This window comes from Xiphias gladius, chromosome 4 (genome assembly GCF_016859285.1).
Source record: "Xiphias gladius isolate SHS-SW01 ecotype Sanya breed wild chromosome 4, ASM1685928v1, whole genome shotgun sequence".
Taxonomy (NCBI): Eukaryota; Metazoa; Chordata; class Actinopteri; order Istiophoriformes; family Xiphiidae; genus Xiphias; species Xiphias gladius.
In genome coordinates, this window is record NC_053403.1 from 9,025,746 (window position 1) to 9,041,863 (window position 16,118).

The following is a 16,118-nucleotide window of genomic DNA, read 5'->3' on the forward strand; positions in this document are numbered from 1 at the left end:
TGAATAATCAAAAAGATATGCCTCTTTACCACCTTAACATCAACAATTAATTAACAATTCTACCAGTGATGGATAACATAACATAAACCCAATATTAACCTCAGCCTCGAAGCTGGATTGGATTTGAACGGACAGAAATGAAAAGCTGAAGTTACTGTCAAAGCATATCAAAAAATAAACTCATCCTTGTGACAACTGTGATGATGTCGCATTCAACCAACAGAAAAGGGAACGCAGACTGCTCGCCACAAGGTTCAGTGCATTAGATGTTTCAAACAACAAAAACAGACAAACAAAAACGTTAAATAAAATATAAAAAAAACATACGATAATGATGCAGATCACTATTAGGCCTGGTAACGATGACTGCTCTCAAGTTCAAAGGATTTCCATTTCAAAGTAGTTGCTGGACAGGGTAAGAACTGTAAGTGCACGGTACTTCAAGGGGAGCTCCACAGGTAGGGGCAACAGGCTTTATGTTGAGCCCAGTCTCAGCATTAAAGCATATCATAATTTTGTCAACAGATATGACAGAAGAACAAGTGCAGAGATGAAGGATTTTTTCAGCTTTGGTTTGGCCAGTATTTTTCACAGAATGCTGGAGATGATTAAAGGTTGTCTCTTCTCTCTGAGACAGCCTCCCCTTTGTTGTTTCACACAGTTGCAACACTCTTTTGCCTGTGGCCTTTTTTCGACTCATACGGAGACAACACACTTTCCTTGTCCGACAATTTCGGGCGCCACGGGTGATGAGAAGCAATTGACTTTATATTTTGGCTCTTTTAGAATGGCTTCATGAGCCCTTGTTTCGACGGCAGGCTCCATGTTGTTCTCTGAAGGTAGGAAATGGGAACCCATCCTTGTAAAAAGGCCTTTTCAACAGCTTATCTCTCAGCAGGAGGGAGGTAGTTGAGAAATGGTGTCATCAGAAGGTCTATATCAACTGATTCAGGTCCATGGATGCAGGCTAAAATGAAAGCCTGTGATAGCCTCAGCGGCATGACACCATGTTCTAGTAATCCTTTCACCCAGATCCGTCCATCTGTGCTATTCAGCCTCACAGAAATCTGGCCTCAGCCTTGGAACTCGCTCTGTTTCGCCCTCGCACTGTTCAAGAAATTGCTCCCAGAATCAATGGCTTTTTCATTTACAAAGTCCATGTTTCGTTTCATATTCAATATGCTGCTATCTATAAACACAGCCAAAAGATCATCAACGACCTCGATCAGGCGAATAGATGCGCACTGTGGGCTCTCTGGAGCACTGAGTACTGGAGTACCAGATGACTGACTTTATGTGCAGAACTGGGGGAGTGTCCCCCTAAAAGATCAGTCTTGACTGATGTCCATGTCCGATATCATGAGAGGCATACTGTACGTTTGGCAGCCTCCACCAGTACAACATCCATAATCACCCATTACCTATGAAAGAAGTTTCCTCCCCAAATCGTCACTTAAATCTGCAGTGCATTAGGAACAAATCTCTTCCCGGCGAATATGGGTAGTTACAGTAACCAAAAACTGTGAGTTCATATATGGGCACATGAATGTCTTTTAAAAATTGATTTGAAAAACTGTGAACCCATCTGTGAAGATTCTCAGTTATCCTGTTCAGGGCATTTCTGAGTGCTATACGAAGGCAACTGACCTTGCTTGAGGTTCTTGAAGACGTTTCACCTCTCATCTGAGAGGCTTCTTCAGTTAATTTGTTCATTTGAACTGAAGAAGCCTTTTGGATGAGAGCTGAAACGTCCTCAAGAACCTCAAGCACGTCCAGTTGCCCTCATATAGCCCTTAGAAATTTGAACCTACCTCCATAATTTTAGACATGAGGGTCTTTTAATACCATCCAGATGCACAAGCGGCCACACCTTCACAAAATGGTATGCTAAATAGCTCCACTATATCACATTCTTACAGTTATGTAGAATCATACGGTAGTTTAAAGGATGTGTACAGGGTTGCATGCAGTGATGCATCTCACCTGTGCAGTTTTTACATTGCTTCCTCATGTGTGGACTTCACCTGTTGTGTAGGCAGGTCATTAGCTGAAGACAATGAGAGCTGTAAGTGGTGCATAGGCACGCCATTCAGCTCGGCACTCTGAAGGATCAGATAAGTATACAGTATTAACTGACACTAGACACTTTGACCCTACAAAGCCTTAGATGTGTTGGCAGACTGTAATGTATAAAAGTCTTTCTAAACAAGTCTTCTACATCAGCCTATCTTCTATTTAAAATACGACTACTCCTGAGATACTCTGTAAAAAATCCACTCTGATTCTGAGAAATGGAAAAAAGACAAACCTCCTAAATTTCAGAGAAAGAGAAGTGTAATAAAGTCAAAGATCACTGTTTATAAAAAGGGCTGCACAATCAAGGGAATCGTTTCTTTTCCACCACTGCTCTGCAGCCTCCTAAACTACACTATTGCTATTGTTTTTGATACAAGTTGTGCGTGACTTCCCTATATCACTATAGACTACAAATAATTTGATGTAGAAAGGGAGAATGTTGAACATTTAATATTAAATGTTGGCAAAAATAATAACCTTTAAAATGATTTTTTTTTTGCCATTTGAATCAATTACTGCTGAGGCAAAATGAAGCAAGTGGTGAACTAACATTACAGTAAGTACGGTAAGTGCTTCACAGCACTGTAAGTTACTTCATTCATGTGCCCACAAAATGTGGGACAGAGCAGTGCATTTATTCAAATGCACTGTTCTGTCCCACAAAGCAGGAGTTAGGGAAATCATTGGGAGGCTGGAGATGATTCCAAACTTTATCATCATCGTGATCACTTGAGGTGGTGTCCTGCCCCTGGACGAGGTTTTTTTTTTAATGTCTGTTGGGGTTGAATGAGAGCGATGTGATTTTCCAGGACCTTGTACTTTTACAGTCTCAGATATTGGTCTTTTGTTTTTTTGGATCTTTGTTACATCTGGAAATGCAGATTTTGCAGTCGATAAAAAACACTTGTTTTCGGTGTTGTTGTCAGTTAGCAGTAATTTTAAATAATGGCATTGAGAAACACTCAGATGCTCTCTACATTTAATATTAAATGTTGGCAAAAATACATATGGCAGAGAGAGGCTCCACTAAAGCCTATTAATATTAAAAGGCCAATTGTGCAATATTTTTTTTTTTTTTAAAAGTTTAATCTTCAAGCACAATCTCTTTCCCTCTGTCCCTTACATTGGAATTACTTTATTGGTTACAAATATTTCTCCTACTGCCACAAACCTGTTTGCTAGTGTAAGTGTTAGAAGAAGGTCTGTGCTGCACTACATCTGTAATCAAATCATCTGTATATATGTGAGATCCAGGCGTAGTCAACTCTGAATCTGCTCCCTAACAGATAAAACCTCAGATAAGGAATCTTTGCTACATTCATCCACTTCAGGTGATGATCGATCTGTTGAAGGTGCTTCTTCTTTTGGGCAAATGTAAAATCTAAGCTGCTTCAATTTAGTTTGTTCACGAAGTCTGCCAACAGTGTCATCTAAAGGAATCTGGTTTCTTTTAAAATCACAGAAATCAAATGTAAAATCTTCAGTTTAGCCTTTTGTTGTATGCCCATCTGGAAAAAACAGCTTCTTTCCTATTTCCAAAATCTTCCAATCTTGTTCCAAAACAGTTGTATTTTTTTTTCTGCTGTTGCACGTCTTGTTCCTCCACCTTTTTTTGGTCCTCGCTTGATGGTATTCACTATTCCTATAGTGAAGCCATCCAATCTTCCTTACAGTCTGTTCTCCTGCATTATTTCTCTGTCTTGCCATCGATTTGCTGTGCTTTTGGAACAGACCTGATGTACCACACAGCTCTCCTTTTGTCTTCAGTCTCTTTATAGAGTCTCTTTATCTTTTATCTCTTTATACCTTCAAAATTTATTCCTCCTCTCCTCCTCCTGTAATCCCCCCTGTAAACCACATAATTGTTTTTTTGCTTTTCACGGTTTTTTGTTTTTGACATAATATAATATAATGTTTTTATTTGTGAGATTTAGTGGTGCTATTGGGCAGTCCTTGTTACCTTTGAACAGAGCCAGGCTAACTAATTCACTCAGTTTCCAGTCTTTATGCTAACCTAAGCTATCTGGTTGCCAGCCGGAGCTTCATATTTAATTTACAGATGTGAGATTGGTATCAATCTTCTCATCTACCTCTCAGCAAAAAAGTGAGTATGATTTTTTAAACCATAAAAAATCAACCATAGTAACATAAAATGAACCTCCTTATAATTGAAGAAAAGAGAAAAAAAACAACTGGTAACAACACTAGTGAAATAGGACATCAAGAATTTTATGTACCAAACACCAACTCCTACAAAATAAAATCTACTTCCTTATTATATCTGCAGCCTTATGTTGGTCACAGACTGGAGATCATAGTTCAACCATGTTTATATATTTTCAGTACAGCACATCAGTGTTGCTCTGGCTGCTGTTCCTGCTTGTTCTCGTCTCAGCTGAAGGCATTAACTGATCAGCAGCACATCTCGGCAAGTGCCAACAGCTCGTTTGGCCACAAAGCTGGGCTTGTGTCCGAAGCCATGCATGCAGAATAATTACAGAGGATCTGGGAGGTTGTGTGTGTGTGTGTGTTTGTGTGTGTGTGTGTGTGTGTGTGTGTGTGTGTGTGTGTGTGTGTGTGTGTTTGGGGGGGGGGGACTGTACCAGAGTCAACGGCAGCAGAGCTGGAGGTCACAATTATGTAACGCCACTAATGTCAGACCATCACATAAGATGGGACCCTCCCCAGCTGGATGCTGGATGCAATTTTCTCTTCACATCACTTAAAATAATCACATTTCAGCTGCTCCAAAACAGTGTGTCCAATTGATTCAGGTATAAAATGAAGATGGAAAAAGGTCAGTGTGTTCTGACCTCGATGGAAATGTTTTATGTTTTTGAAAGTGTGCCATTAAATCCTATCTATCATCCCCATAGCAGCTATTTTTTGATTGACTTTCACGAACTGCATTACATGTTTTACAGAACATGCAAAGCATCTACCAAGGGTTCCTCCTGATTGCTTTCACATTTCACCGATAACATAAAACGCAGGAAATCAGAGCTGAGGAAAAGCGAAGAAGCAAGAATGAAGAAGTCAGAGTTTTATGCTGACCATAGCTGCAATGATGACAAGCATGCCAACAGAGAGAGAAAAGCTCTGGGTGTCATTGGGAGAAAATGAAAACACTGCCAATCTACCTGCAGTCTCGGTCATCAAATTAAGAGGGTAATTATCCCAACTGAGAGACAGGCTAGCACATTTTTTTCTTATTTTTGTCTTTCTGTAAAAACTCCCCATCCCTTGTAGCATCCTATATTGTTATATACTGATATTAGTTGGAGAACGTTGCAGTATGATTTAACTTTGTGTTATGGTTTAGAGAGTCCATTAACAGCTTTATTTAGGACACATTATCACTTAATTATTTGATTTGAATTTTTGAAATCATATCTTGATAACATACAGCAGATCCTTTCTCATCCCTTGTCAGTTAAGCAATCTGAACTGAATAAAAGCTGAAATTCAAGGCCAGACAAACAAACAAAGAGACCAAGGTAATGAACTTTTGGGCTACATCTCTTTCTGGTGGGAAAGCAAATGTTCAGTGTGATCGAAAGCACCTACTTTGCTGTAGTGATGGGATTCCAAGAGAGGTGTCATTGCCCAGCAAAAAAAAATCACATTAGAGCAGCTTTGGAAACTGTTCTGAACTGATATTCTTCCACAAGATACGGGGTGCAATAATGGCTGTTTGTGTACATTGTCTCAATTCTGATTTTGCTTTATTTATACATGTTTTAGGGTTAATGAGATTTGGTGTTGCATCAACATCTGTTTTTCATTAAAATGTTAAAGCAATGCCAACATCAGTCAACTGGCTGAGCTTGCTGTCAGCAGACAGTAAAATGGTAATACTAAACAGCCTAAGGCTAGATTATAACAGCAAAGCTAACCCATCCATCATTGCTAAACAATGCAGAATAAACAATTCAACTTTAGTTAAAGCAATAGTTCAACAGCATGGGAAATATGTAGATTTTCTTTCTTGCTGAGGGGTGAATGAGAAGATTGATACCACTCTAATATCTGTAAGATAATTATGAAGCTATACAGCTAGCGTCTGTTTATCTTAGCTAAGCATAAAGACTGGAACCAGGAGGAAACAGCTAGGATGGCTCTGTCCAAAGGTAACAAAATCCATCTATCCATCACATTTAAAACTCAGAAATTAAGGCGTTATATCTCATTTGTTTAATCCACAAGACTCCAGGAAGTCAGTGGGCCCAGCCAGGAAATAGTCTGGGACATAACCCCTGTCAAACAATGCCTCATTTTTTTTCGTTTTGGTTTTTGGACATATTTAAAAAGGAGATATAGTGTGTAAATTAGCGAGCTTTATAGGTGTTAGTTGGCAGATTTTGTTACCTTTGGACAGAGCTGTTTCCCCCTGTTTCCAGTCCAAGCTAAACTAAGCTGACCAGCGGTTGGCTGTAGCTTCATATTTAGCGCACACATATGACAGTGGTATCAGTCTTTGCATCTGACTCTTGACAAGAAAGCAAGTAAGTGTATTTCCCAAAATATCAAAGTATTCCTTTAATACATAAGAGAAAACAGAAAACAAAAACAGACTTTAAATCCAATAAATAAATAACTTAACAAAAATATTCTGGACATATGGTCCAACTTACTTGTTGCTTCCAAAGCTTTCAACCCCATCTTGCGGCCTTGCTGTGGGATGGTGTTGCTCACTTGAGCTAAGAATGGAATTGAACTTGTGTTGGGAATTTTTATGTCAAGCTCCTGTTTCCAAGGTCAAGAATGAATCTTCAGACTCAAACAAGCATAGATATCTGCGCATTAATGGATAGCTATTTGTCCTGCATGATGTATGTCATAACCTTGTTCATAGTCTGAGGAAGGCCTATGGTCGAAACATGTAAAGATAAGAAGCTCTACAGACATGGCGTGCCACTCTCTTCTACTTTTGAACTGGTTTATGCAACCTCTCATTAAAGTTACAATTTTTTTATGTGAGAAAAAAAGGACACGCAAAAAGAATAGAACATTTAAAAAAAATCTTACCAGTCAACCAGAAATAAAAAAAACACAGCAAGACACAGAAACAGAGAAATTCCCATTTCAAAGATGGGGACTGATGTGTGCAGGTTTTTTTTATGGCTGTCATCTTGTTGATTTTTTTTTTCTTTTTCATGAGTGGCAACAATTAGTGTGTCATTTAAGTGTTTCTTTGCTGTCAACCAAATGAAGTGGCCGGATGCTTGAAAGATCAAATAACGCACACTGACTGACAAGAAAAAAACAAGAAAGGAAAGTGTGCAATTTGTAATTTTGATATGTCAGTTAGTAACACTCAAAATCTTGCTGCTTTCTTCAGGAGAGATGGTTTTCAGCACATAAAAAGAGATTTCCTCTATGTGATTAACAGCAGAAAGTGGAGCAAGCCATTAATGGCATTCTCTGCTCGTGAGATAAAGGTCCTGGCAGACAGGAGTATTTTCAGTTTCCTGTGAGAAACGAGTTGGCTTAATGCAATGCAATGGGACTGAGATGTGAGAGGAACTGCACACTACACATTCAGAGGTGGAGGATCTGGAAAGATCCAAAACCCATCATCCACCAAATAACCACTATCAACCTCTTCACTTTAATTTATTCCAGTGAATATGCTCTGCTATGTCTGAAGACTCAGCCAGAGGTTATTAAAGAGGGAATGTGTGGAGTTATGTGTTTGTAAATGTTGGTTGTTCAACATTGTCTTTAAGAAGAAAATAAGTAAAAGAAAATACTGAGTATTCACACATTTTCAAGCACAAATACCTCAGATGTTTTGAAAAATGGCCTCCGTTTATGAGGTGTGTAGTGCTTCTTCTCCTGCCAGCCCCTTTTAGCCTTATTGTTACCTTCCAAACACTTATGTTGATTCTTCTCTCAAAATCAATGCCTTGATTAGATAGCATGCTGATTATTCAGTGTCGTATGTATTCTCCACTTTAACAAGGCAAGGTGTAAATTGCCCTTTTCAGCTGGTTTCTTGTTGATAGAAATGATTTTTTGAGTCTGATGTATAGCGGCAGTGAGTGCTCCATATACTGTGGCTACTCTCTGATTACATTGGAAAACATTTAGTCTACATAGACCTGCATATTATCGTTTCACTCATCAGGAGCTTCTAAGTAACTTTATTTTCATCTGAAGTGAGGAAAAGCCTTATAAAAGAAAACAGGCAGTAAATACATGTCTATGTAATTTATATTAATATACCATCAACCTTTGTTGGTGGTCATACAGGCTAAGAAGACAGCAAAAAGGGTTCAATATAAACATCTCTCCAGATTGAATTTTTCCTCAGATCATTTTGTAATGCTTGGCTGTTCAAGCATGAAGAACTGCAGCCTGTCAGATGTCATTTATGTCCCAAAACCCACAATACCTTGCATTTTTGCTGTCATTTTCTGTGTCCTAAAGAAGTGCTCATCGGTGTTTTTTAAACTAGGGCTGAGACTGACATTTTTAAAAGCTTTAGAATGATATTGCAACACTCAGTTAAATGGCACAGAACTAAAGGACTGAATGCATCAGAGATTAAATAAACTGACAAAAACATGCTTATTATCACAGCTGTAGCCATCGAGGACACAGAAGACAGGCTGTTCTCAGTATTGTTTCAGGACATTTGGGGAAGGAGTAGTAGTTTACATTGAATTACACAAAATTTACACATTTAGAGTTATTTAAGCCTATTATCGTTTGTGTCAACCTTGTGAAATATAACTGTTTTACGCCAAAGACGTAAAAATGGTAGCTTCTCCACTAGAATTAAATGATGAGGAAATAGAAATAGTCAGATATAGAACATTGTGAAGACTTTTTTGGAGGCTAGTTAAAAACTTGCATGAGGAAAGTGGGAGAACTATTAAACTCAGTATTTCCAAAATGCTGGCTACAAGGTATTGACTAGCTGGTACATTAGAATGGCTTAGTGGTAACCAAATCCCCTAGTACCAGTACTATCTATGCCCTGATAATATACAGAATACTGTATAATCTAAGGTCTATTGTGTCGTTATAGAAGAAAAATAAATCATTTTTTGTTTTTTTAAATGAAAATATAAGCCTGTTAATGTGAATCAAATTCAGGTTAAGGGCATCCAGGAGTGTCTTCTTTGGTCATATGTTCCCACTTTCGGTTGAAATATGTACGGAACAGTAAATTCAACAGAATAGACTTCATCATCATTTCCTCATTTAGAATTATGAGCACTCAGGTATAGTAGACTTGTCAAATGAAACTGAAATATAAAATTGTTGGTCATCTGCATAACATTGGTAAGTGAAAATGTTTAATGCATGATATTGCTGACAAGATGGGGAATGCACTGTATAAAGAAAACAGTAAAGGGCCAAGACTGGTTCCATAAGGAACTCCATCATCAGTATCGTGCCTGAAATAGACAAACATCCAACCTAACAAATAAAACCTTTAGATCTGCAAGACATTAACAAAACTAATTAAGCACTCAATTATATCATTACTGTATATTTCTTGTATCTTAAAGCTTAAGAAAATTCCCTCTAACTCTAAAGATTGTCACACCTCCTCCCATACATGGATGTGTGTGTTTATGTGTGCATGAGGTGGTTATATAAATCTGAATGGCAGGTGATGTGACGATAAAGATGAGCTGCAGAGAAACGCTGTGTAGCTGCTGAAGTTAACATTCACCTCGCAGGGGGAATGATGAAATGGAATGAAGGGCTTCGAGATCTGAGCTGATCGTCTGGGAACTTTCTCCTTGGAAGTGGAGTGGAAGAGTTTATGGTTTGCAGCTATAAAGGTGCGACTATGACAGTTATATAATAAGTATCATAAACGGGTGAGTAAACTTAGAGTCACCTCATCCTAACTTTGGTTGCATAACGAGGCATTGAGGCCTGGCTGAAAAGTTAGCCGTGATGAAAGCAGTGGTGACAAAGTCGAATATAAATCCAAAAATTTGTTGCAACATTGTCCCAACAGGCCAGGTCACATGGTAGGTGTGTGTTTTACTCCATATAATGAGGTTCATTTGTTTATTTATTTATGCAGCATGTTTTATAAATTAGAAGGCAGTTTCCTGTGCTTTACAGAAGCATAAAATCAAAACTGAGTCAAAACTGTCTGTAGAAGCCAAAGCAGAAACATTTCTGGCAGAAAGAAATAAAACACAAAAATAGTGGGAAAAAAAATATTAGGTCAACAAATTATAACTTCCTGGACAAAACAGGGCCAAAAATGTCTGTCTCCAGAAGTTTTGACTTTTCAGATCATTCCATATCCACCCAGATTTGGTGGAAAGTTTGATCAAAAGGCATGTTTTTATAAAGCACCTCTGCACTTGAAAAATGTAAAAGAATTGTTGTTTTCTCCTGTTCTAAATTCACCAGAGCAACAAATTTCAGTCAAATGAATGGCTTGTGATTGCTGACGACCTCTCAGTTTGTCTGATATTAATTCCCCGATGGTACAAGGGACTAGGAATGCTGACTTCACCTTCAATCGACACAACATTTTGTAGACACAGTATAACCAGCGGCCAGTGACGCTGTACCACACACAGTATGTGCTACAGTGTCTCTACTATGCCATTGCTGAAAATCTTTTGTTGTTTTAATTTTGGCAGGATTCCAGTTTTTCCATCAGTTGTATTCAAGTGTGTCCGCAGACAGACCACAGATGGTCCTTAATGCCGAAGCCAGAGGAGAGCCAGAAGCAGTTTAAGTACTCTTATTAGCGTGAAACACCTTTTTCTTTAATAGTCTAATACCATTAACAGCATGAACTACGTGTAGAACTTAAAGGATTATTGCATCTCTATAACATCAAATTATCCTGATGGCAGAATAATTTGATGTCTTTGTGTTCTAAGCAAATTTTCCTCAAGATTTTTAAAAATGCTAGGTTCTGTATTTATGTCTCTGCAACAAGACAAGCAGCAATTATGCAACCATAGATGAAGTTATAGTCTCATTTAGGAAAACTGACTAGAGTGATAGAATGAGAAATAATTTTTAGCTGCCCTTTGTCAGGTTTTTTCTTGTAAACAAAGAAAAGTTGTGTTTAGATACAGTGTTTCTCACCAAAACACACTGGGCGTATCCTTGGGGTGTATTTCATAGAACATTTTCAAAACGGACTTTTAAAAATATTTGAAACCCTGAATTGTTTAAATTCATCATGTTTTTCTCCACTGCCTTCCTCTGCCATTGCTCTGTTCACCACCAACTGCATCAGTGGTATAGCATGACGTGGCAGGATGTGACTAGCGCCGCCCGTGTGCTTGCAAGTGTGCAAAAATGTCCTCATGCATGTGCACAAGGGGTGACCCACTTATAAAATCAATGCTCCATTAATATTTTTTTTTTTTAACATAAATTACAGTAGAATTACATAGTGCAAAATTGTTCATCAATCTCGTGAGTGACTTTGGTGTCCCTTGATTTTTCAGGTGTTTTTCTGCAGGCCTTGGCTCTCATGAAGGTAAGTTTCCCAGCAATCAGAATTACTCAACAGCTACAGTATAGTGCCTACAGCTAAGCCTTGATGACGAATTACGACTAATACCAAGTAACAAAGGGTAAATTAAAATAAACACATATATCCAAAAATAATAAGACCAAATTTATGACTTCAGTCAACACTCAAATAAAAAAACTGTAGTTTAAAATTAAATTGTATTTTATTATTGTTAAAGAAAAAAAAAACATATGTTAAATGTATAGCCACACAAATAGCCTACTGCAGTCCCACGATCAGTTATTGATAAATGCTGAACAACTTTAACAAGCATATTGCAGTTGACAAGTTCCAGTAGAAAAAAAAAAGATGAAAATGTGACTGAAATGAATGTGATATGACTAACATATTGCAACATAGTAAAGTAAAACTAAAGAAAATACAATTAAACAATGATTATGTGACATAACTCCTTTAGAGGACTAAAGCATTAATAAAAAAAACTGCATAAAGACCTCAGTTGGCTGAATCAAGTGTATTAATTGGGGTTGGAGCAAATACCCCCTAAGTGCATGAGGTGCAAACTCTGAGGCCGTTTATTAGTGAGGTGTACTGTTATTATTCTGAATCATCCACAAAACAGAGTAATAATTCAAATATCTCAGGCTAATAACAGAAGAAAGAATTAATTTGGGCGTATCATTTCCATAACAAAACATAACGTGATTCCATTAAAAAAATAAAATAAAATACTGCACTGAATTCCAGTGTCCTAAAGCATATACAACAGTCTTCTAAGGTGCAGCAGTGAATAAGATATGACTTTCTACTATGCACAAAGTGAGCTTACATGCTCAAAGTTAAACAGATCAGAATATAGTTGTGCTATATGAAAACATATGACAAGCAACTAGTACATAAAATAGTTCGATGCACAGGAAGAAACTATGAAAAAAACGAATGCATGGTGGCTTGTACAAATTACAGTAAGGTCTAGAAGGAGCAGCAGGGAGGCCTAGTGGTTAGAAACCCCGCCACAGGGTTTGATCCCCACAACAGACACAAGTGTTCTCGAGCAAGACATTTAAGCCTTACCTGCTTATTCTTCAATCAAAACTGTCAACTGGATGCATGTAATGTGATTTTTTTTTGTTTTCGAATGAAATGAAAACACATAAAGAAGATCAGAAAGTTTGGCTTGAACCTGAACTCTAGTTACAGACACACAGGAGAAGACATTGAAATTATTTTTGAAAACTTTCACTGAAAAAATAGGCTTTCCCTCAAATGAAGTGTCCAAATTATACACATTTTGAAGTGAGTATAATACATACAACCAAAGATTCCTTTTGGAAAGTCTTTTTGAAAAAAGTGGACTTAAGATTATTCAATAAAATATTTCATGGTGGGGCTTTATATACAGTTAATACACCCCCAATCCCTCTTAAAAACATGTCTCACAGTGTATTTTGTCCCTTTTCATAACAGAACATTAAATTCTATCTTATGAACAAAGAAATAGCTGAATTCATCGTTATGAGTTTTAATATTAGAATGCAGTGGTGCAGAAAGAACTGCACATTTTTTTCCCCCTGTCTTCTAAAAGAAACAGTGTCAGAGTTTGTGTAACGAATGCTTCTTAAACAACCATTAGCATTATTTCTCAGTGGCATCAGTAACAATGTCAGTCCTAAATGGTTTGCGCTTAGCTAATGGAAGTTAAATACATGGCTGAAGTCTGGAGACTGTAGCGCCAGGCTCTTCAGTGCCAGAAAGAAGCAAACATCAGGAGTACGGCGTTTCTTTAGGACTGGAATTGTGTTCCCCTGATGTCCACAGCTAATCTATTACCACAGTAGGGAGGAGGTCCCTCCCTTTCCACATGGTAGACACAAGTGGGACTTGACCTTAAAACATGAAGTCCTCCTGGTCTAGATGGAGCTTCTGCGTTTATTTAGTCTCCTGTAGGTGTTGATGCTGTGCAGACCAGTGGAAACCGAGCTGATGCCCGAGTGACGCTGCAGGCTGCACACGCAGCCATTAGAGCGCAGGGGGTTAGAAAAAGCCTCTCCCTGCTCCATGTAGGTGTCCGAGGTGGAGAGGTCACGTGAGATGATCATGGGTATGGAGTATTGCAGTTTCTCTCTACTCTTGTACCAAAGGCAGGAGCACATGGACTGGAAGTGGAGCACCTCAGCGTAAACGTTACGTAGACCTCGGCTCGCTGCTCCCCCCCCACTACCTCCCACTGCGCTTCCTCCACCACATCCGGACGGCGTGGAGGAGGAGGAGGGCAGGTCCACAGAGCAGTTAATGTGTCCGCCTGCCTGGCCGTTATGAGCGAGGAGAGCCCTCTGCTCTGCATCCCTCTTCTCGTCCTCAGCGTTCATGGTCATGAAGCGCAGCACTGCCAAGTTGAGGAAGGCCCCGATAACAGCCAGCCCCGTAAGGATGTAGATGAAGCTGAAGGCCACGTACTCCGGCTTGGTCTGCAGAGCGTGCTTGTTCTGCAGCGCCACATAGTCCCCGAAGCCGATGGTGGTGAGCGTGATGAAGCAGTAGTAGTAGGCATGAAAGAAGGTCCATTCCTCAAAGTGGGAGAATGCCAGTGCCCCTACGCACAGTGTGCTCATGCAGGATATGAAACCAATGGTCACCATGTTGACCATGGAGACCTCAGTATGCCTCATGCCAAGACACTTCTTCAGGCGGTGGAGCAGGTACCTGACAAAGGTGTTGATCCGCTCACCCACGCTCTGGAACATGACCAAGGTGAGAGGGATGCCCAGAAGGGCATAGAACATACAGAACACTTTCCCTCCATGTGTGCTGGGGGCTGCGTGGCCATATCCTGAGGGAAAGAAGGAGAAAGGAGGATGGTTACTGGGGCAGAACTAATTAAATCTACAGTGCAGAGGACAGGGGTCTGAGAGGAGAAGGCTGCGGGCTGGGAAGATCATCCAACCTGAAGCAGACAGATATAAATGATTTGTATGCTTTGAGCAGCACTTATGATAAATTCAAAGACTCTTAATTCCACGGCAGCAAAATGCAATTGGAGATGAGAATGCACAGCAGTGTGGCAGGAATGGCAAAGTATTGATGTCGTGTCAGGGAGAGAGAGCTTGAATAATTCATTGACAATTGGTCTCCTTTGAGTGGCTTCAGCTAATGAGTACATTTGCACCTAATTAGGCCTCTGCATTTTTCTAGATCAAATAAACAGGACATAGGGCACATTGCAAATATTGGTCCTTATTTTTATTAATGCAGTCCTTTGAATAGTGTGTTGTAAGACCCCTACAGCATTATAGCAAAAGTCAGCAATGTGGTTTGTGTGTGATCCGCTGAGTCTTTTGAACAGTCCAAAAACAAGAATAGAAAAAGATTAGAAATTCCCAACAAGACCCCACGAGTTAATTAAGCAACTTCATGGCATGTCAAAGTTCACTTCCTATTAATTTATTCCTCATAAAACAGAGAGTGGCTGAAAAACCACTTACTGTATAAACATATTGTCAGTGACATGAGCATTTACTGAAACGGCCACTTGGAGAATACTAGCGAGAGCTCACCACCATCCAATTTCAGATACGGCATGACTCACATACTGATTCTGTATGCACTCACACTATAGAGCTCATGAATTGCAGGATGGATTTGATCTTCCTTCCAGGACATTTCAGTTTAAGTGTCAATCTTTTTTTTTAAATCTCATAACGTCCTCTTCTCACTCCAGTTGTCCCACACGATACAGGCCCTCGCATGCAACATCATTTCTGCCCAAAATAAATTCCCCACATGTGGACCTGTTGCACACGGGAGCTGAGGGATGATGTCCCTGATAACATTGGGATCAGCAAGTGGAAAAGGTTGACCGATGGTTAGAAATGTAATTACTCCGGGGGTTGATTTAATTCTCTGGGCTTTGGTTTTATTGTCACACTGGTCCGTGAGGTTGAGCCATCTGTCTGTCTGGTGCAAAATCTGTTTAAAGCTTTCCCATTTGTGCTGCCAAAATGAGAGCCATTACAACTGATCTATGTCTTTGTGTAAGGAAAAACACAACCTGTCCACCATGCACAGAGACATTTTGCTTCTTAGTAGCATTTTTGTTTCATCCTTACAAAGAACTCTATCCCGTTTTCCTATGACAGAGAGATGACTGATGAGTACTCTGTTCTGAATAGAGATTGATTTATGATATTCAGTCCATTTCACAAGACAGACTGATTCTCCGGCCAAATGGTGACCTTAAACATGACCTTGGTATGCAGTGCTTCCCAACATTCCTTGTTTAATGTAGCCTACCCCCACATCACTGCCAGATGAATTTAAGTAACCCTTAATCACCACCAGTCAAGTGTTCCAAAAATGCTTATTTGAACTGATTTCAAACTGGTTAAATGCAGCTATTTTTCATACAACTGAGCTCTCAGTGTTTGGTCAAATTTGCATTCACACAACTATGGCCTGGTGGGGTAGAACCTGGACCTTTCAACCGCTGACCCATCACTGAAGCGTTAACTGTTTAATGGGTAAACAGTTGGAATGGCTGAAATAATTTATTTTGGCTATTTCG

The 16,118-nt window shown here is 39.2% G+C and overlaps 1 protein-coding gene across 1 annotated transcript in view; it reads right to left on the bottom strand.

The window, feature by feature from the left end:
* Positions 1 to 11,807: 11,807 nt before the first annotated feature.
* kcnk3a (potassium channel, subfamily K, member 3a) overlaps positions 11,808 to 16,118 on the bottom strand; it is a 30,962-nt gene continuing 26,651 nt past the window's right edge. The window contains exon 2 of the mRNA XM_040124612.1: positions 11,808 to 14,387. Within this exon, the coding sequence (XP_039980546.1) occupies positions 13,468 to 14,387 (920 nt within the window). The 3' untranslated portion in view covers positions 11,808 to 13,467. The remainder of the gene's footprint in view (positions 14,388 to 16,118) is intronic.